This window comes from Rhincodon typus, chromosome 12, assembly GCF_021869965.1.
Source record: "Rhincodon typus isolate 14 chromosome 12, sRhiTyp1.1, whole genome shotgun sequence".
Taxonomy (NCBI): Eukaryota; Metazoa; Chordata; class Chondrichthyes; order Orectolobiformes; family Rhincodontidae; genus Rhincodon; species Rhincodon typus.
Genome location: NC_063343.1, coordinates 62,143,862 through 62,164,608, shown reverse-complemented (window position 1 = coordinate 62,164,608; position 20,747 = coordinate 62,143,862). Strand labels below are relative to the sequence as shown.

Below are 20,747 nucleotides of genomic sequence, written 5' to 3'. Positions count from 1 at the left end.
GATGCTGCTTGGCCTGCTGTGTTCATCCAGCCCTGCACCTTGTTGTCAATGGATAGAAGGTTGGCTCGCCTGATGGACTGGGCTGTGTTCACAACTCTGTAGTTTTTTCGAGTTCCCTGAGGACCCCAGCTCCATGTCAGGAGTGTGTGGCCTTGACTCCCCGTTTCCCACAACAAGCGGCACAGTGGCTCAGTGGTTAGCACTGCTGCCTCACGGTGCCAGGGACCCAGGTTCGACTCCACCCTTGGGCGACTGTCTGTGTGGAGTTTGCACATTCTCCCTGTGTCTGCGTGGGTTTTCTCTGGGTGCTCCGGTTTTCTGCCACAGTCCAAAGATGTGCAGGCTAGTTGGATTGGCCATGCTAAATTGCACGTAGTGTCTGGGGATGGGTCTGGGTGGGATACTCTGAGGGTCGGTGTGGACTTGTTGGGCTGAAGGGCCTGTTTCCACACTGTAGGGATTCTATGATTCTAAGACCTTTGGAATTTGGGAAAGGGCGTGACTATTACTACATCTGGGACCCTTGGGCAGCGTCAGTTGCCAGTGTGAAACAATGATCCCACCATCGCCCTGCTTGGTTCCTGGCTGTGAACCCCTCCCCCCACCTCTTAAAAAAAAACTCCATCAGCCTGCCCCTGTGAAGGCCCAGTTGGTGGTCAGTCAGTACACAGTGTGATGGTACAGTAATGTCCTGGATTAACAACGTGCAGAGCTGCCCTGATGACCAACAGAGCCGTGTTTGCACCCTACTGCTGTGTAATTGAAATGCAATGAATGAAATCAATCTGGAATAAGGAGATTGTGTCACCTCAGGGCGACCATGAAAACTGGTTCCTTTGTAGAACATAGAACAGTACAGCACAGTACAGGCCCTTCAACCCACGATGTTGTGCTGAACTTTTACCCTAAATCTAAGGTCTATCTAACCTCCACCCCTACCTTATACTATCATCCATATGCCTATCTAATAGCCGCTTAAATGCCCCTAATGAGGCCGACTCTACTACCCTCTCCGGCAATGCATTCCACGCCCCTACCACTCTCTGAGTAAAGAACCTACCTCTGACGTCTCCTCTATATCTACTTCCACTCACTTTAAAACTATGCCCCCTCGTAATAGTTACCTCCACCCTAGGAAAAAGTCTCTGGCTGCCCACTCTATCTATGCCTCTGATCATTTTGTACACCTCTATCAAGTCACCTCTCATCCTTCATCGTTCTAAAGAGAAAAGCCCTAGCTCTCTCAACCTTTCCTCGTAAGATCTTCCCTCCATTCCAGGCAACATCCTGGTAAATCTCCTCCGCACCTTTTCCAATGCTTCCACATCTTTCCTGTAATGAGGCGACCAGAACTGGACACAATACTCCAGATGTGGCCGAACCATGGTTTTGTATAGCTGGAGCATAACCTCACGGCTCTTGAACTCAATCCCTCTATTAATGAAAGCTAACACACCATACGCCTTCTTAACAACTCTATCCACCTTTGTAGAATTAAACCTGCTGTCCTTCACTGTCCTAGCTCTCCATCTCCATAGCAATGCGGCTGTCCCTTTACTGAAGTTCCCTCGAAAGCAAGTTAGTTTACAGCTGCCTCCTCCTGGGTCATTAAGGAGGGAAATCCATGTTGAACAATGTTCGCGGCCTGTGAATGAGTGTAACTACAGTAGGTGTGGTTTGTGCTTATCTGAGGTCCTACCCTGACTACTTTCTCCGTTTCTAGCTGTACATGGTGAGGACCATGCTGGAATCTCTCATCGCTGACAAGAGTGGCTCCAAGAAGACCTTACGAAGCAGTCTCGATGGTCCAATTGTGATCGCTATCGAGGACTTTCACAAACAGTCTTTCTTCCACACACACCTCCTAAACTTCAGCGGTGAGTGTCCCATCTCTCTTTAATCTTTCACAAACCTTCCCGAGAGTTGGATTGCAGTTGTAGGGGTCTAACTTGGGAACCCGAGCTTACCCACGCAGCGAGCGAGTTTCCAACTTGTGAAGGGGATCAGGGCAATTTGCATATCCCTTTGATGGGCACTGACGGTTCTAGGGACAATCGGGTCCGACTGAAGCTGAATACTGCAGCTGCTCAAAATCTTCTGGGCATGTTGAGGCGCATTGGATGATTATTTGGATAAAAAATAACATACAAAGGTTTGGAGACAGAGCAGGAGGTTGGCAGTAGGCAGTGGTGCTCATTTGAAGGGCTGAGACAGGGGCCGAAGGACCACCTTCTGCACCATGACATTTCCGTGATATTGCCAGAAAGTACTGGAAACATTCGGCAGATCTGGCAGCTGGAGTGCCAGGGGGAATGGAGTTTATGTTTCAGTCGATGAAGGTTTATCAGAGCTGGAAGGGATGAAAAGACAATAAACTAATGGGGGGCCAGGGCAAGTGGGAGGGTCAAAGCTTTGTTCATTCTCCCAAAATTCATCAGCTCACACTTATCAGGATTAAATTCCGTTTGCTGTCGCTCAGCCTATGTGACCAACCCATCCATATCACCCTGTACCTGCAGATTTCCCCCTCACTGTGACCAAACCAACAATTTACCTGTCACTGTGAACTTAGTGATCATACCTCCTACGTTGCTGTTTAGATCATTAATGTACACAACAAGCAGCAAGAAACCCAGCACCGAACCCTGCGGCACAGGCTTCCAGTCACAAAAACACCCTTCCACCATCACCCTTTGCTTCCAGTCACTAACCCAACTTCAGATACGTTTTGCAATTTGCTCTGGATTCCACGGACTCGGCTTTTTCACCTTGTCAGAAGGACCTTGTCAGAAGGACCTTGTCAGAAGCCTTGCTGACATCCATGTAGACTACATCAACTACAGTAGTCTCATCAGCTCACCCGGTCACCCCCCTCGAAAAACTCAATCAGGCTTGTTAGACATGACCTATCCCTTGCAAAGCCATGCTGACCACCCAGGATCAATCCTTGCTCCTCCAGCTTTTATAGGTGTCCACTTCTAGTGAGCAGCATCTCCACAGGGATGGGGGCAGGAGTTAATGGTAGAGTCAGTGATAAGGTCAGGTGTAAACAGGCTGTGGGAGGAGCTGGAGTGATGGGGTAGAGTGTACACGGGCTGTGGGAAGGGATGCAGCGGGTGCGTGGGTGGAGTCAGTGGTAGAGGCTGTGGGAGAAGAGGTTTTGATGGGATGGTGACCCCTTCCCCCTTCTCTACTGTCCTCCTCAGTGGCGTTGAATGCAAGTATCTGCGAATACTGTCTCGATGTGCAGTGCTTCACCTGATATTCCTGTGGGTTGTTTCAGAATCGCTGCAGCAGTGCTGTGATCTGTCCCAGCTCTGGTTCCGAGAGTTCTTCCTGGAGCTGACCATGGGCCGAAGGATCCAGTTTCCCATTGAGATGTCGATGCCATGGATTCTGACGGACCATATTCTGGAGACCAAAGAGCCCTCCATGATGGAGTAAAGTTTGCTTCCCTGCCTTCTGTCCTTCTGGCTGGTCTTTCAACCACTGTGACTGGGGTGGGGGGCGTGGAGGAGTGAGGGGAGAGAGGGTAATGCTTCTTCGCTGCCTTTTTATAGCAGGATTTCTTCAAACAGTGCCTCTCCATGGTGTTTCTGTCAAAACTGTAGGCTCAGATGCTCAAAACGCTGTGCAGGGGATTTGGTAGGAGCTCCAATTTGACCAAGAACCCTTCACTGAGAGGCTTTGAACATCCTATTAATGAAGGTCAGGTTTGAATTACGAACTTCATTGCCTGTTTCTCTGGTGCAAAACATGCCAGTTTACTATTGGTATCTGTTCTGGTGAAATACTCCTCAGAATGCTAAATGAGCTTGCTTTGTCTTCTCCAGCATTTCAGCGATGAAGATTGGGATGAGCCAATGATTACAAAATGTGCAATCGGTTAATGACAAAGGAGATTGAGCACTAGGGATAGAGAGAATAGTGATGCAGCATTCTCTGTGGACCATTTGAAATCTGCCTCTAATTTGGCATCAGAGCATGCACAAGCTTGTTTGCCAATTCTTCACATCTCTGCTTAAAACAATAAAGGGAGGATGAATAGTCTTGACCATTTTCATCCCAGCCTCTAGAGGGAGAGAGTCCTATATGGAGATGAGTGTTTTAGGGGTTCTGAGAACCCCAGACAATGAAGGGTGAGAGTAGAGTCTTCCACATCAACTCCACACAGATATCCCTGTGGACAGCGAGCCAGCAATCCTGAGTTGGCATTCCGATCTTCATTGACCGGGACTTTCCATTATATGGCTTCAAAGCCATATCTGATTCAAGGGTGGGAATGGCTAGCACTGACCCAAAGACTCTCTCTGGGACAGACACTGTGTGAAACGTAGACGTAGAGTCATTGGAATAGGATAAGCCATTCGGCCCTTCAAACCTGCTCTGCCGCTCAGTATGATCATGGCTGATCATCCAACTCAACGTCCTGAAATTTCTCTCCAAACCCCTCGATCCTTTCAGCCCTAGTAACTCTATCTAACTCCTTCTTGAAAATATTCTATGCTTTTGGCTTCCACCAGTTTCAGTAGCAGAGGTTTCCATGGTCTGGGTAAAGAAATTTCCCCTCAACTCAGTTATTAACCCAGGAGGACGCTGTTAGCAGTGAGGTTACTGTTTGTTTAACACAAGACAGTCTGTCACGACAGGGAAGCAACTTTCCAACTTGCCTCGTTTAAGAAATGCTTGCATTTACATAGCACCTTTCACATCCTCAGGGTATGATTAGTGGGAAGCAGGAGGATTGGGAAGTCTTTAAAAACCAGCAGAGGGCAATTAGATAATCAGTAAGTGGGGAGAAGATGAAATATGAGGGTGGGATAACTAGTAATATAAAAGAAGATTGCAAGAGTTTTATATAAAGAAACACAGAGGCAAGAGTGAGCATTGAATAGCTGAAAGATGAGGCTGGAGAAGCAGTAATGGGGAACAAAGAAATGGTGGAGGAACTGAATAGGTACTTTGCATCAGTTTTCAGAATGGAAGACACCAGCAACATACCAGAACTTCAAGAGAGTCAGGGGGCAGAGGTCAGTGTAAGGCCATCACTAAGGAGAAGGTGCTGGGGAAGCTGAAAGGTCTGAAGGTGAATAAATCACCCAGACCAGAGAGAATACACCCCAGGGTTCTGAAGGAAATAGCTGAGGAGATTGTGGAGACACTGGTGGTGAGCTTTCAGGAATCACTGGAGTCAGGGAGGATCCTAGAGGATTGGAAAATGGCTAATGTTAAAGAAAGGAGGGAGGCAGAAGATGGGAAACTAAAGGCTGGTTAGCCTGACCTGGGTCATTGGTAAGGTTTTACAGTCGATTATTAAGGATGAGATTGTGGTGTACTTGGAAGTGCATGGTAAAATAAGGCTAAGTCAGCATGGCTTCATTAAGGGGAGGCCATGTCTGAGAAACCTGTCAGAATCTTTGAGGAGGTAGCAAACAAGTTAGACAAAGGAGAGCCAGTGGATGTGATCTATTTGGATTTCCAGAATGCTTTTGACAAGGTGCCAAACAGGAGGCTGCTGAATAAGATAAGGGCCCATAGTGTTAGAGGCAAGGTACTGGCATGGATAGAGGATTGTCTGAAGGGCAGAAGGTACAGAGTAGGGACAAAGGGATCAGGATGGCAACCAGTGACTAGTGCAGTTCCACAGGGGTCTGTGTCGGGACCACAGCTATTCACATTATATATTAACAATTTGGATGAAGGAACTGAGGACATTGTTGCTAAGTTTGCAGATGACATAGGAATAGTTGGGGAGACGTCGTGTTAAGGAAGCGGGGACACTGCAGAATGACTTGAACGGACTGAGAGAGTGTGCAAAGATGCAGATGGAATGCAATGTGGGAAAATGAGAGATTGTGCACTTTGGTGGGACGAGCAGAGGTGTAGACTATTTTCTAAACGGAAAGGTTTCAGATATCTGAAACACAAAAGGACTTTAGGCGTCTTAGTTCAGGGTTCTCTTAAGGTTAACACGTAAGTTCAGTTGGCAGTTAGGAAGGCAAATGCAATGTTACCATTTGTTTCAAGAGGGCTAGAATGCAGGAGCAGGAATATACTGCTGAGGCTGTGTAAGCCTCTGGTCAGACCGTGTTTGGAATATTATGGGCTGTTTTGGGCCCATATCTAGAGAAAGATATGCTAGGTTGAAGGTTTACAAGAATGATCCTGGGAATAAAGGACTTGTCATGTGAGGAGTAGTTGAGGATTCTGTGTCTGTGTTCGATGGAGTTTAGAAGGATGAAGCGGGGATCTCATTGAAACATATTAGAATACCAAGAGGCTTGGATAAATTGGATGTGGAGAAACTAGAATCCAAATGCACAGCATCTGAGTGAAGGGACGACTCTTTAGAACTGAGATGAGGAGGAATTTCTTCAGCCAGAGGGTAGTGAATCTGTGGAATTCATTGCCACAGATGGCCGTGGAGGCAAAGACATTGAGCATATTTAAGACCAAACTAGCTAGGTTCTGCGATAACAAGGTATAGAGCTGGATGAACACAGCGGGCCAAGCAGCATCAGAGGAGTAGGAAAGCTGACGTTTTGGGCCTAGACCCTTCTTTCCTGCTCCTCTGATGCTGCTTGGCCCGCTGTGTTCATCCAGCTCTACACCTTGTTACCTCAGATTCTCCAGCATCTGCAGTTCCTACTATCTCTAGCTAAGTTCTTGATTGGTAAGGGAATCAACAGAGAGAAGGCAGGAGATAAGTTTCTCAACCCCAATCAGCCAGGATCCATTGGCAGAGCAGACTGGATGGGCCAAACGGCCTAATTCTGCCCCTAAATCTTACAGTCTTATGTATGAAATACTTTCATGGCTAACAGAGCACTTTGTGAAGTGAAGACATTGTTGTAATTTAGGAAACGCAACACCCAGCAAGATCTCACACAACAGTGACAGTGAAGTGATATTTCTCATGTTGAGGGAGAGAAAGAGCCAGGCTTCCAGAGAGAAGACTCCAACTGTCATTGAGGCAGTGTCCCGTGGGTCTTTCACATTCAAGTGAGAGCCTATAATGGGATGGTCATTGTCAGAGAGAGAGAGGGGGAGGAAGAGATCTTCATTATCCTGATGGTCTGCTATTGCCTCTTCTTTGTATTCGATTAGCTTGGGGAAGCATTAATTTACCAGGCGGGTTTCAGTTGTACGGAAAAGTTGGACAGGCTGGGACTTCTTTCACTGAAGCGTAGGAAGTTAAGGGGTGACCCTATAGAGGTTTATAAAATCATCAGGAGTACAGATAAGGTGAATGATAGGTGTCTTTTCCTTAGGGTGGGGGATTCCAAGACTAGAGGGCATATTTTTAAGATGAGAAAAGAAAGATTTTAAAAAAGATGAGGGGCAACCTCATTTACACAGAGAGTGGTTAGTGTGTGGAATGAACTGCAGGAGGAAGTGGTGGGTGTGGGTAAATTATAACATTTAAAAGACGTTTAGATAAGTACATGAATAAGAAAGGTTTGGAGGGATATGGGCCAAGCGCAGGCAGGTGGGACTAGTTTAGTTTGGGAACATGGTCGGCATGGACTGGTTGGGCCGAAGGGTCTGTTTCTGTCCTGTATGACTCTAGTTTGGTTCTTTACCAAAGGGGACAGGGAACTGAGCATCAGCACCTCGTCACGATGATCAGAACAGATGTTTCTGATTCCCTTGTTGGTTTTCACATTTCCAGGTATGTTTTGTACCCGCTGGATCTGTACAACGACAGTGCTTATTACACTCTGACCAAGTTCAAAAAGCAGTTCCTGTATGACGAGATTGAAGCGGAGGTGAGCAAGATTTACTGCTTTAAACATTCCCCCCTCCATGTAAACCCAGCTCGCTGCAGCTGAGAGACTGGCAGGTGAGCAGATGCCAGCCACATCGGGAATTCAGTGCCTCAGTCCCCACAGATCAATAAGGAGGCTGGTACACTGAGCTGCCTAGTGGTAGCTGACAGAGTCACTGGTCTCCCAGTATGTGCCAGTGCATTGAGAATATGGGTACCAGACAAACCCCATTGCCCGAACTTAGTGAGTGGAGTAAGTGCCAAACTAAATCCTATTCATTGGCTTGTTTTCCAGGTGAACCTCTGCTTCGACCAGTTTGTTTACAAGTTGGCTGATCAAATCTTTGCTTATTACAAGGCTATGGCTGGCAGGTAGAGTATGATCCTCTTTGCTCTTAAGTCGTTGGGTCCCATTCTGTAGCCACTTGTGATGGTACTTTCCACATTTGTAAAGCTTACAGTCTCACGCCATAGAATGAGACCCTTCTGCCCATTGTACATATACTGGATCATTGGAGAAATCATCCAATTAGTCCTGTGCTTTCACTTCAATCCAACTGTCCTTTGGTCTTTCGAGTCCTTACCCAATTCTGTCTTGGAAGATATTATTGAATCTGCTTCCATCACCTTTTAACCGAATGCATTCCAAATCTTAACCACTTGCTGCCATTTTCCTTGTGTCTCCTCTGGTTCTTTTATCTTTAACTCTGAGAGTTCTGGCTACCAATCCTTCTGCTGCTGGAATGTTTTTCCTTATTTACTCTACTAAAGCACTACCATCAAATCTTCTCTTGACCTTTGCTGGTGTCAGGAGAACCCACCAAGTTTCACCAGTGTCTCATAAAACTGAAATCGCTCCTTACTGACATCATTACAATAAGTCTTTTCTGGTCTCATCACAGATAGATTTTGAGTGTATTATTAATTTTGTATCTTTATGTGTGAGATGTTTTTTTCTCATACTCAGGGTGATTTGTCCCCATTTAAATAATTTCCAACAGTAGACTTTGTTTATTAAAATAAATTAAGATTATTGATTGTAACACATGTGCCCTAGAGTTGATTTTCCATCATCCCTCATGCACACTATCATACACATAAAGATCAGGTAAATAAAATGTACAATTATAAGTTAAAGTGAGGTCAGTCTCTTTAGTGGCAGGCCTGTAGTTTCTTAGTTGAATTGATGCTTTAGAGGAGATCTGGTTTCTCAGTGTGGGGACGTCTCCCCGCCTCCCTAACCTGTCCTTCCTCCCACCTATCCCCTCCTCCCATCCCAAGCCCCACCCCTATCTCCTACCTACTAACCTCATCCCGCCCCCTTGACCTGTCCGTCCTCCCTGGACTGACCTATCCTCTCCCTTCCTCCCCACCTACACTCACCTCTACTGGCTCCAACCCCGCCTCTTTGACCTGTCTGTTTCCTCTCCACCTATCTTCTCCTCTATCCATCTTGTATCCGCCTCCCCCTCTCTCCCTATTTATTTCAGAACCCCCTTCCCCTCCCCCATTTCTGAAGAAGGGTCTAGGCCCGAAACGTCAGCCTTCCTGCTCCTATGATGCTGCTTGGCCTGCTGTGTTCATCCAGCCCTGCACCTTGTTATCTCAGATTCTCCAGCATCTGCAGTTCCTGCTATCCTTAGCTTAAGACTGTTAGCTACATTAACAACACGTTGGAGGCATTGTTATCTCTGAGAGATAGTAACTAGAGCTATGCTACATGATTGCAGATTGTAGTACTGACTAACAGAAAAATTGACTAACTTCTCCTAAAGGAAGACATTTATGTATTTGTGTGCAGAACTATTTCAAAGCTCTGAGTTAACCCTTTCAGGCCAACTGTCTTATAAAACAGTGCTCAGGAAAGAACCCAATGCTCCAGCATAAAACCAGTGTTTTATGTAGGCTTGCCTTGACTCATAATGCTTTTGTCTTGTTATGATTGTATTTGTAAATCCAGTGATCCTATTTGCTTTTTTAAACAGCCTTTTCAACCTAACTTGTAACCTTCAAAAACTCCCACTGGCCTCTCTGTACTGTACCTCCTTTAACATTTGAACTTCTTAGTTTTATGTTTTGCATCTGTCAACTTTTCCTACAAACGTGAACCACTTCACACTTCTGTTCTCAGGATCAGAACTGTTTGTCAAAGTAACCCCATGGGGAAATCTAGGACTGAGGGAATAGTTCCATAATAAGGGGATGGCCTTTAAGTCAGAGGTGTGGTGGAATAATCTCTTTTTTATTTTCTATTCACGTCGTGGGATGTGGGCGTTGCTGGCTGGCCAGCATTTCTTGCCCGTCCCTAGTTGCCCTTGAGAAAGTGGTGGTGAGCTGCCTTCTTGAACCGCTGCAGCCCTCCTGCTGTGGGTTGACCCACAATGCTATTAGGGAGGGAATTCCAGGCGACAGTGAAGGAATGGCGATATATTTCCAAGTTAGGATGTTGATTGACTTGGAGGGGAACTTGCAGGTGGATGGTGTTCCCATATATCTGCTGCCCTTGTCCTTCTAGATGGAAGTGGTCGTGGGTTTGGAAGGTGCTGTCTGAGGATCTTTGGTGAATTTCTGCAGTGCATCTTGTAGATAATACACACTGCTCCTACTGAGCATCGGTGGGGGAGGGAGTGAATGCTTGTCGGTGTAGTGCCAATCAGCCCTCTTTCTGAGGGCTGTAAATCTTTGGAATCCTCTACCTCCAACAGAGAGAGAGAGAGAGAGAGAGAGGTGGAGGTTGTGTCACTAAATGGCAAGGCTGAGGTAGATTTTTTTTTAAATTTGGGGAAATTGAGGTAAGGGTTAGGGTTAATCAGTAACTCGGGGTAAGGCAGGAAAGTAGAGCTCAGGTCTGTCCAAGATCAGACCAGCCATCATCTTGATTGAATGATGGAGCTGGCTAGGGAGACTGGAAATGACATTTGCTCCTATATCTCTTCCATTTTGAAATCAGCTCATGTAAGTAACGTCTAGAGACACTGATGACGTTGCAGCACCGACTTCTTATATTTTTCCTTTGTCTTTTTTCTTCCAAGCGTATTGTTGGATAAAAGGTTCCGAGCGGAATGCAAGAACTATGGAGTCATCATCCCCTACCCACCGTCCAATCGCTACGAGACGTTACTGAAACAGAGACATGTGCAGGTACCGATCGTGTTTACTCTAGCAGTGAGACTGCCCTGAAGCTCAGCGAGATGGTGCAACCACTCAGTGCAGAACTGAGCCCCATAGACTGACTTCCACCTCCAACCCCCTGACCTGTGACCTCTGCCAGCCTGGTGATAAACCTCCACGCCTGACCTCGGTGCACCGACCCGACCCGGGTTCCTCATCCAGAATGCTGTCTGCTGGTAGAAAGAGCTGTCGGTGGGGACGTCGGTCATGTGTTGCATTTATGTTCTCAGGACGTGTGGCCATTGCTGGCACAATAGTTTTGGTTTGCCCATCTCAGTTGCACTGCAAATCACAGAATTGTTATGGCGTGGAAGGAGGCCATTTGCTACCTCATGCTTGTACTGGCTCTTCAGTTGCCTCGTGTCATTCTCCTTTTTTTTCCAGACCCTATCAAATCCCTATTTCTATCTAATACCCTCTTGAATGCCAATGAACCTACCCCCATCACATTTCTAGACAGTGCATCCCAGACCCCAACAATTCACTGTGGGAAATAACTTTTTCTCACATCATCCCTGCTTCATTTGCACATCACTTTAAATCCGTGCCCTCTGGTTCCTCTTCCTTTTACAAGTAGGCATGGGGCTAGATTAATTTAGGATATCTGGTCAGCATGGACAAGTGGACCAAAGGGTCTGTTTCCACTGCTGTATATTTCTATGACTCTAAACATTTTCCTACCTACTCTACCCAGCCAACTTGTGATTTTGAAAACCTCAATCAAAGCTCCTCACAGCTGCCTTCTCTCTTAGGGAGAACAGTCCCAACTTCCTCAATCTATCCTCATCACTGCAGGTTCTCATGCCTGTAGTCAGTCTTGTAAATCACTTCTGCACTCTCTCCCAAGCATTCACATCTTTCCTGCAACATGGCACCCATACATGTACACAGAGGAGGTGCTGAGATAACACAGTGTGGAGCTGGAGGAACACAGCAGGCCAGGCAGCATCAGAGGAGCAGGAAAGCTGACATTTCGGGTCGGGACCCTTCTTCGGATTTTGGGTCCTGACCGGAAATGTCAGCTCTCCTGCTCCTCTGATGCTGGCTGGCCTGCTGTGTTCCTCCAGCTCCACACTGTGTTATCTCTGACTCCAGCATCAGCGGTTCTTAGTATCCCAAAGGTGATGCTGAGTTGTCTTTTTAAAACCACTGATGGCAGGTTTAGCGTAAACTGAGAATCTTTGTTGGCCAGATCAGAGGGTCTTTAAGAACGAAGCACAAATGGACACAGACTGTAAGGACAGCAGATTCCCTTTGCTAAAATATATTAATAGTTATTTGGAAAGGCAAGACTTGAATGTTTTTGGAAAAAAAGACACATTTTGTGTCTTGCACTCATCAGGATCATTCGCAAGAATACTAATTCATGGGGGAAAGCAGCGTTTATACAGCATAAGAGGAGAGTGCTGACTGGGTGATGAGAGGACACTGACTAATAGAGGCATTGCCTTGGAAAATGTCCCAATCACAATCCATTTGCCAACCAATTAGCATTTCCCTCTCATGCAGTATAAACCTTAGTTCTCCTCTTGATTTGGTATTCTTGTAAATTGTCATTGAGTCATACAGCATGGAAACAGACCCTTTGGTCCAACCAGTCCATGTTGAATATAATCCCAAACTAAACTAGTCCCACCTGCCCATATCCCTCTAAACCTTTCCTATTCATGTACCTATCCAAATGTCTTTTAAACTTTGTAATTGTACCCACATCCACCAATTCCTCAGGAAGTTCATTCCACACATGAACCACCCTGTGTACAAAAAAAAATAAATTGCACCTCATGTCTTCTTTAAATATCACACCTCTCACCGTTAAAAATGTGTCCCCTAGTCTTGAAATTCTCCATCCTAGGGAAAGGACACTTACTATTAACCCTATCTATACCCTTTGTAGCCCGTTATGAACCTCTATAAGGTCACCTCTCCACCTCCTATGCTCCAGTGGAAAACATTCCCATCTTATCCAGTCTTTCATAACTGAGACCTTCCATAGCCTAATGAGTGCAACAGAACAGCTTCACCAAGATGTCTTATTTTTTCAGCAATACTAAAATGTTCTAATGAACTGGTTGGGCTTTTACATCAAACCATGCTTATTATTACTGGGATTGGAATTTTCCTTTCCATGGGTTTCAAACCAACCGCAATAAGATTTGAGGTGTCATAGCCTGGATTATTAGTCCAAGAACCGAACCTCTGCCTGATTGTATTCCTCTCTGTAGTGGGGCACCAGCTTATGCCTGCCACCATAAAATGAATGTGTCATTTATGCAATGCAAACTATTAGGAGTCTTGTTGAAAAATTTACCTTGTTCGTAGTCTTTTTTTTACAGCTTTCTTTTTCATGATGAGTTTTACCTTCACCTTTGGGATGATAACCCACTGTCAGAATCAATGGTCTCCCCATCTCTTGCATTGTCAGAGACCTAGTGGATGAGAGTAACCTGCCAGGTTCCTACTTGTTGACTGGTCATGGGTGAGGTTGTGAGGTGATTTTCCTCCAAGTGCCAGACTGTGAAGAGAGTCAGAAATCTTAATGGTCTGACGGGGCCCGAGTTTGACCTGTCGATTCACTGTGTTTCTCTTTCTCCCCCACAGCTCTTGGGAAGGTCCATCGACCTCAACAGACTCATCACCCAGAGAATCTCAGCTGCGATGTATAAATCTCTGGATCATGCAATCAGCCGCTTCGAGAGTGAGGATTTAACGTCTGTTGTGGTGAGATCATCGAAGTCATGGAGTGGGGCAGTAGTTTCAGACATGGGGTTTGGGCGCTGATGTGTTTCCAACAGAATTACACCGGGTAGATGCGAAAAGGATGTTACTGAAGGAAGGGGAGTCCAGAACCAGGGGTCACAGTCTAAGGATGCAGGGTAAACTATTTAGAACTTAGACAGAAATTTCTTCAGCCAGAGAGTGGTGACCCTGTGGAATTCACTACCACAGAAAGCAGTCAAGGCCAAAACATTGTATGATTTCGAGAAGAAGTTGCATATAGCACTTGGGGCTAAAGGATATGGGGGTGAAAGCAGGAACAGGGTACTGGTTTGGATGATCAACCATGATCATATTGAATAGCAGAGCAGGCTTGAAGGACTGAATGGCCTACTCCTGTTGCGAATTTCTATGTTTCTGTGCCACAACCAGAATTTACAAGTGTTGGTGAGCTGTTCATTGGAAGGTACTTTGTAACCGAGGCGTTGATTAAATTTTATTCTACATTTTACAAATGTTAATCATCTTCAAGGTAAGTGACAGGCAGAGATTTTGGATGTCAGCCTCAAAGAGCTGGAACGGCGAGCTATGCCAAGCCAAATGCCACCCTCCTGTGCTGCATGGTTACAATTCCCTGCACACTCGCGCACATGTGTGTGTGTGTGTGTGTGTGTGTGTGTGTGTGTGTGAACACCTTTGGGGGAGTTGCTGCAGAGTATGGAGCAAATAGTGTCATGTTCTCTCTCCTTGCTCTGAATGAGTGTGTCAAACACCAGCGGATCTCCTCCTGGCCTGAATCTGTGGGTCACCAGCCTAAGGTCGTTACTTCATGTGTGTCACGGCTGATCTGTGGAAGATTGTCAGGCCAAGGGAACTTTGTGTTTGCTTGCACTGGCTCAGCTAGCTGACTGAAGGGGCGCAGTTTCACAGAGCTGAATACTCGGGTTGTGCAGGAGACAGGAGGAGGGTGCGCATAGATATCGATTGTTAGAGTGAGTGGGCAAAAATCTGAAACGTGGAGTATAATGTGGAAAGTGTGAAGTTGTTCTCTTTGGCAGGAAGAATGAAAAAGTAGAGTATTGTTAAAATGGAGAATGACTGTGGAATTCGGAGGTGTAAAAGATTTTTGATTACCTCATGCGTGAGTCACAAAATATTAATATACATGTATCCTTTATTGCAAGAGGAATTGAACATAAGTGTTTCAGTTATGCAGCGAAGTGGTGAGAGCAGATCTCTCCTACTGTGTACACTTTTGAACTCCTTATTTAAGGAAGGATATAAATGCATTGTGGGTAGTTCAGAGATTGACTAGATTGAGACCTGAAAGCTGTCCTATGAGAATAGGTTTATATAGACTGGGCTTGTGTCCACTGGAGCTCAGAAGAGTGACAGGTGACTTGATTGAAGTTAAAAAAGATAGAAGTTTGAAACAGGAGTAGGCCATTCAGCCTTTCAAGCCTGCTCCACCATTCAATATGATCGTGGCTGATCATTGAGCTCAGTACCCTAAATCCTGCCTCCCCGCCTCCCACCCCCAACATATCCCTTGATCCCTTGAGCTATAAGGACTGCAACTACCTCCTTCTTGAAAGTAAATAATGTTTTGGCCTCAACCACTTTCAGGCAATTCAGGGATGGTCTAATAGATTAATATAGAGGTCGACGTTTAAAAATCAGTGGTTTACTATTTAAAATAGAAATTAGGTAAAATCGTTTCTGTCAATGAGCCATGAGCCTTTGGAATTCACTTCTTGAAGAGATAGTGATATAGAGTCCTGTATATTTTTAAGGCAGGAGTAGATTCATATCGAGCAAGGGGTTAAAAGGTTTTAGGGGTAGGCGGGGATGGGGATTTGAGGTTACAATACGATCAGCCATGATTTTATTGAATGATAGGGAAAGCTTGAGGGGTTGAATTGCCCCCTGCTGCTCCTGAGTTGTATATTCATAAACAATATTGAAAGAATCCTCTGCTATTTGACCCCCAATAGGAATTAGAGTGGCTGTTTGAAGTTAATCGTCTCACCCATCGTCTCCTCTGCAAACACATGACCCTGGACAGTTTTGATGCCATGTTCAGGGAGGCCAATCACAACGTATCTGCTCCATATGGACGAATCACTCTGCACGTCTTCTGGGAGCTCAACTTTGACTTCCTGCCCAATTACTGCTACAACGGATCGACCAATCGGTGAGTGCTGCATCTCTGACAGGTGAGGTGCGGAGGATATCATCTCAGGGCCTCTTCTCCTCCACATTCCCAGTCAATGGGATTACTTCCGACGAACCATCCGGCTCTCTGTGCTTCTCCCCACTTTGGAAAGGCTTCAGAGAAGAGGGTTGGATGTTCCTCGTCGTGCGACTCTCAGAATAGCCAAATCCAGAGGTAGCAACGACACAGTGGATGGTTTCAGCAGCTGGTGAGCTGATGCAGAGGTAGAGGCGACAATATTGCGAAGGTGGTCTGAGTGTGTTGGTTTTAGTGCATTGATTATGATGCTCATCGTGGGGTCAGATATGACCCCAGTGTTCCAGACAGTCCTGCGTCAGGCCATGAACGGGAGGGCAGTGAAGGTGGGGGCTAAAGAACCGAGTTTGTGGTGGGGGTTGAAGGCAGTGACCTTGTTCTTCCCAATCTTTAGTTGTAAGGAATTTCTGCTCATCAGCTACTTGGAACACGTTGTAACAGCCCAGTCAGCCCATTTGTCTGCTGCCGATGTTTGCTGTCTGCTGAGCACATCGGTGTAGCCATACTTTCCTGCCCTCTCCTCATGTCCCTCGATATCGTCTCCTTCAGCCACCTCCTCGGTCTGAGCTTTGGTGTCGAGACTTCAGTCACTAACTCTGCAGGTGAATCCCACAGCTCCCTGTGTGAAGGTGTTTCTCCTGCCACCTTTGCTAAATCTGTTGCATTTAATTTGCCTTCATTCTCGACCCCCTCAGCTGCCACAAGCAGTTGCTTAGTTTCTAGCCACTCCAGCCCTTTCCTTCACAATTTGTGACTGTGTTCTCCCAGTTTGTCTGCGCTTGATCTGACATTTTAATTTTCCCAAAGGCCCAGTTTACAGTCTTCACATTCTGACAGTTCCTGTTGCTGATCCCTGAGCAGTCACTGTCCACAGAAGGCTTGTAGTGCCCAGGACTGGGAATGGGTCAGCAGGTGGAGAGTGTGGCGATGAATGTGAACGGAACAGGTTGTGAAGGGTGAATGGAGAGGAAGCTTTGTTCTGTATCCAATCCTGTGCTGTGCCCAAGCCCAGGGACTGAAATCAGCTACCGCTGTCCTGGGACCCCAGTCCTCAGTCCTATCCGACGTTGGGTACAATGTGCAACCCTGCTCCTGCCCCTAAGCCAAGAGAGCTGCACTAATTGGGCCCTGATAGACCCCTTTGTCCCAGACATTGGCTGTGCCCTGTCCTGAGAGTGTTTGGGGACAGTGTAATGGGAGCTTTACTCTGTATCTAACCCTGTGCTGTCCCTGTTCTGGGAGTGTTCAGGGACAGTGTAATGGGAGCTTTACTCTGTGTCTAATCTTGTCGTGCCATCCCCATCCTGGGAGTGATTGGGGACAGTGTAGAGAGAGCTTTACTCTGTATCTAACCTCATGCTGTACCTGTCCTAGGAATATTTGGGGACAGTGTAGACAGTGCTTTCCCTTCTATATATGAGAATAGATGAAATTTTACACTGTATCTAAGTCCGTGCTGTCCCTGTCCGAGGAATATTTGTTGGGATTAGTGTCAAAAGAACTTCACTGGGCCTTTGGGACATTTTAAAACAGTACAGGTAGCATTACACTGTATCTGACGACATGTTGTACTTGCCCTCAGAGTGGAGAGGGAGCTTCAGTTGAAAAGGAGGAAAATTTACTCTTTATCGAACTCCATGCTGTCCCTATCCTTGCAGTGTTTGATGGATCAGTGTAGAGAGAGCTTTACTCTGTATCTAACCTTGTGCTGTCCCTGTCCTGGAAGTGAATGATGGGGACAGTGTACAGAATGCTTTTCCTTCAGTTTATAACAGCAAAGGGAGCTTTATTTTGTACCTAGCCCCATACTGTAGCTGTCCTAGGGGTGCTGAATGCAGTTGGCGAAGAGGGAGTGAAGTTTTACTCTGTGCTAAGTCCGAACTGTTCCTGTCCTGGGAGTGTCTGAAAGGGACAGTGTTGAAAGAGCTTTACTTGTGGTTCAAAAGAGTAGAGGAAGCTACATCGTTTATTTAACATTATGTTGTACCTGCCCTTGTAGTGTTTGATTCCGATGTTATGACTTTGAACTGCAAAGTGTTCTACCACTAAAATCTTAGATTGCCAGTGTCCATGAGATTCACAAAATCACATTTATTTCTCTCGCACTGAAACTATCTTTCTCCTTTGCAAATCCAGGTTTGTTCGGACAGCAATTCCCTTTACAGATGAGCCTCAGAGGGACAAGCCTGCCAGTGTCCAGCCGTATTACCTTTATGGGTCAAAGGTGAGTGAGAGCTGTTTCATGATGTGACGCTAGAACAAATTACAGTTTAGCTGGATTTTCAAACAGCAACTTGTGAAGACCACTTTATTAAGTTTTAAATTTTATATATGATTTGAATTTTGTTCAGAGAAGAACATTTTGTTGGCAGTTTTGTTTGGGTGTGTTCTGTGACCCGTCCTGGTGCAGATTCATGGAAAAATAATCACTGTCTCTTTGAGAGGCAGCCATTTTGTGCCTGTAATATCCCACTAGCTACCACAAAATGGATGACAGTATAATCTGTTTGTTTCTTGACGTTGGTTGGGATATTGAGAGAAATTCCCTGGGTTTGAAGGTATCTGTGGAGAGTGTGATGTGATATTTTGCCTCACGTGTATAGAAAACCAATTTTGTGGTTTAGTGGGATCTTTAATAACCATCTAAACTATTGGAACACCAGTGGGTGACAAGGTAGATGATATGTGGTGGAAAGCCTTCTATTGGGCTTTGGTTTGATGATTTGACACACTGTTTCCCAATTCTGCACAGGTCATTATTGCCTGGGGCGTGTATCGGAAATTTGGGTCCATGTGGTGTCCAATTTTCTGAGCATTTTGCTTCAGGAATTGCAGCAAAGCTCCTCAACCTCTGCTGTAGTCTTCCTGACACAATGTGGAGTTAGAAAATTACCTCTTGTGATCACACAGAGAAAATATCTAATTATTGACCATTACCAAACCTCCACACAACAGCCTGATTATTCCAGTGCAGTCACTGCATAATCCAGAAATGTTCCAAACACTCAAAGTATTCCCTACAGTGCAGAAAGAGGCCATTTGGCCCAAGAACATCCCACCCAAACCCTGTAACCCCACATTTGCCATGGCCAATCCACCTAGCCTGCATATCTTTGGACTGTGGGAGGAAACCAGAGCACCCGGAGGGAACCCACGCAGATACACGGAGAATGTGCAAACTCCACACAGATAGTCGCCCGAGGGTGGAATCGAACGCGGGTCCCTGGCCATGTGAGGCAGCAGTGCTAACTGCCGTGTGCACCCTGCAGAAAGCAGGCCATTCAGCCCAACTGGTCTGAATTGGCGTTTGTGCTCCTGAGGCACCTCCCAACCCTGTTCTTCAAACCCGTTTGGTGATTTTGTTCCTTTTCTTCACTGCATCTGTATTGTTTGCCTCAGGTACTCCTTGTGGCGAATTCCACATTCGCACCACTATCCACATGAATTTCAGTGATAACAGATGGCTATTTAAATGTGCTGGAACTGAGGAGACTTTGGTACGAATTTGGCGATCCCCATGTTCTCAGGGGTTGGGGCAATAAGTTGGCAACTTGCTGCTGCAATGCTACAGCCTAATCTCCACATTCTGGTCTCCCTGCTGTAGGAAGGATGTTGTGAAACTTGAATGGGCTCAGGAAAGATTTACAAATATGTTGCCAGGATTGGAGGGCTTGAGCTACAGGGAGAACTCTGAATAGGCTGGGGTTATTTTCGGAGGCTGAGGGGTGACCTTATAGAGGTTTATAAAACCACAAAGGGCATGGATAGGGTAAATAGACAGGGTCTTTTCCCCAGGATAGGGAAACCAAGATTAGAGTGCATTGGCTTAAGGTGCTAGGGGAAGGATATAAAAGGGACCTGAGGGGCACCTTTTTCATGCAGAGGGTGGTGCGTGTATGGAATGAGCTGCCAGAAGAATTGGTGGAGGCTGGTACAATTACAACATTTAAAAGGCATCTGGATAGATATATGAATAGGAAGGATTTAGAGGGATATGGGCCAAATGCTGGCAAATGGGACTAGATTAATTTCGGATATCTGGTCAGCATGGACAAGTTGGACCAAAGGGTCTGTTTCCATGCTGTACAGCTCAATTACTCTATTACTTACACCAGTTGTGGCTGAACTAATGGGATTATGGGATCGTTGAGCTTGTGCTATTGCTGGATATATTCCACACCCAATAATAACAGACACCACAAGGGCTCACACTTGCTTCTGACTGGTCAACATCGATTGGACTGATCATGGTTAAATTTACAGGCGCTACCTGAATGTTGCTGACTGGCTGTGTTTCCTCTACATTCTCTCTCCTCAGCCCCTGAACATTGCCTTCACACACATCTACAGTGCCTTCCGCAACTTTGTGGGTCCCCCTCACTTCAAGACTATCTGCCGGTTGCTGGGCTACCAAGGTATCGCTGTGGTGATGGAAGAGCTCCTGAAAATCGTCAAAAGCCTGGTAAATGCCTGGCTCCTGCAAGACTCTAAAGAAAACTTAAACTTGTATAAGTACAGAAAACAGGACCTTCCCAAATGCTTTGCAGCCTTTAAAGTTCTTCTTGAACTGCACAACAGTGATTAGTGTTACCAGATCCAATTTGGGCCGAGCTCCCCCAAACAGCAATGTGGTCATGGCTGGATAATTTTGAATCAGAGATAGTAGGAACTGCAGATGCTGGTGAATCCGAGACAACAAGGTGCAGGGCTGGATGAACACAGCAGGCCAAGCAGCATCATAGGAGCAGAGAGGCTGACGTTTCAGGCCTACACCCTTCATCAGAAAAGGGGGAGGGGAAGGGGGTTCTGAAATAAATAGGGGGAGAGTGGGAGGCGGAT

General features: G+C 46.0%; 1 protein-coding gene across 1 annotated transcript in view; it reads left to right on the top strand.

The window, feature by feature from the left end:
• Window positions 1-20,493, top strand: part of LOC109917018 (cytoplasmic FMR1-interacting protein 2-like) — a 74,640-nt gene extending 54,147 nt beyond the window's left edge. The window contains exons 6-14 of the mRNA XM_048603477.1: window positions 1,724-1,877; window positions 3,284-3,440; window positions 7,673-7,769; window positions 8,064-8,140; window positions 10,801-10,909; window positions 13,541-13,660; window positions 15,652-15,851; window positions 18,045-18,132; window positions 20,227-20,493. Coding sequence (XP_048459434.1) covers window positions 1,724-1,877; window positions 3,284-3,440; window positions 7,673-7,769; window positions 8,064-8,140; window positions 10,801-10,909; window positions 13,541-13,660; window positions 15,652-15,851; window positions 18,045-18,132; window positions 20,227-20,493 — 1,269 coding nt within the window. The remainder of the gene's footprint in view (window positions 1-1,723; window positions 1,878-3,283; window positions 3,441-7,672; window positions 7,770-8,063; window positions 8,141-10,800; window positions 10,910-13,540; window positions 13,661-15,651; window positions 15,852-18,044; window positions 18,133-20,226) is intronic.
• The last annotated feature ends 254 nt before the right edge of the window (window positions 20,494-20,747 follow it).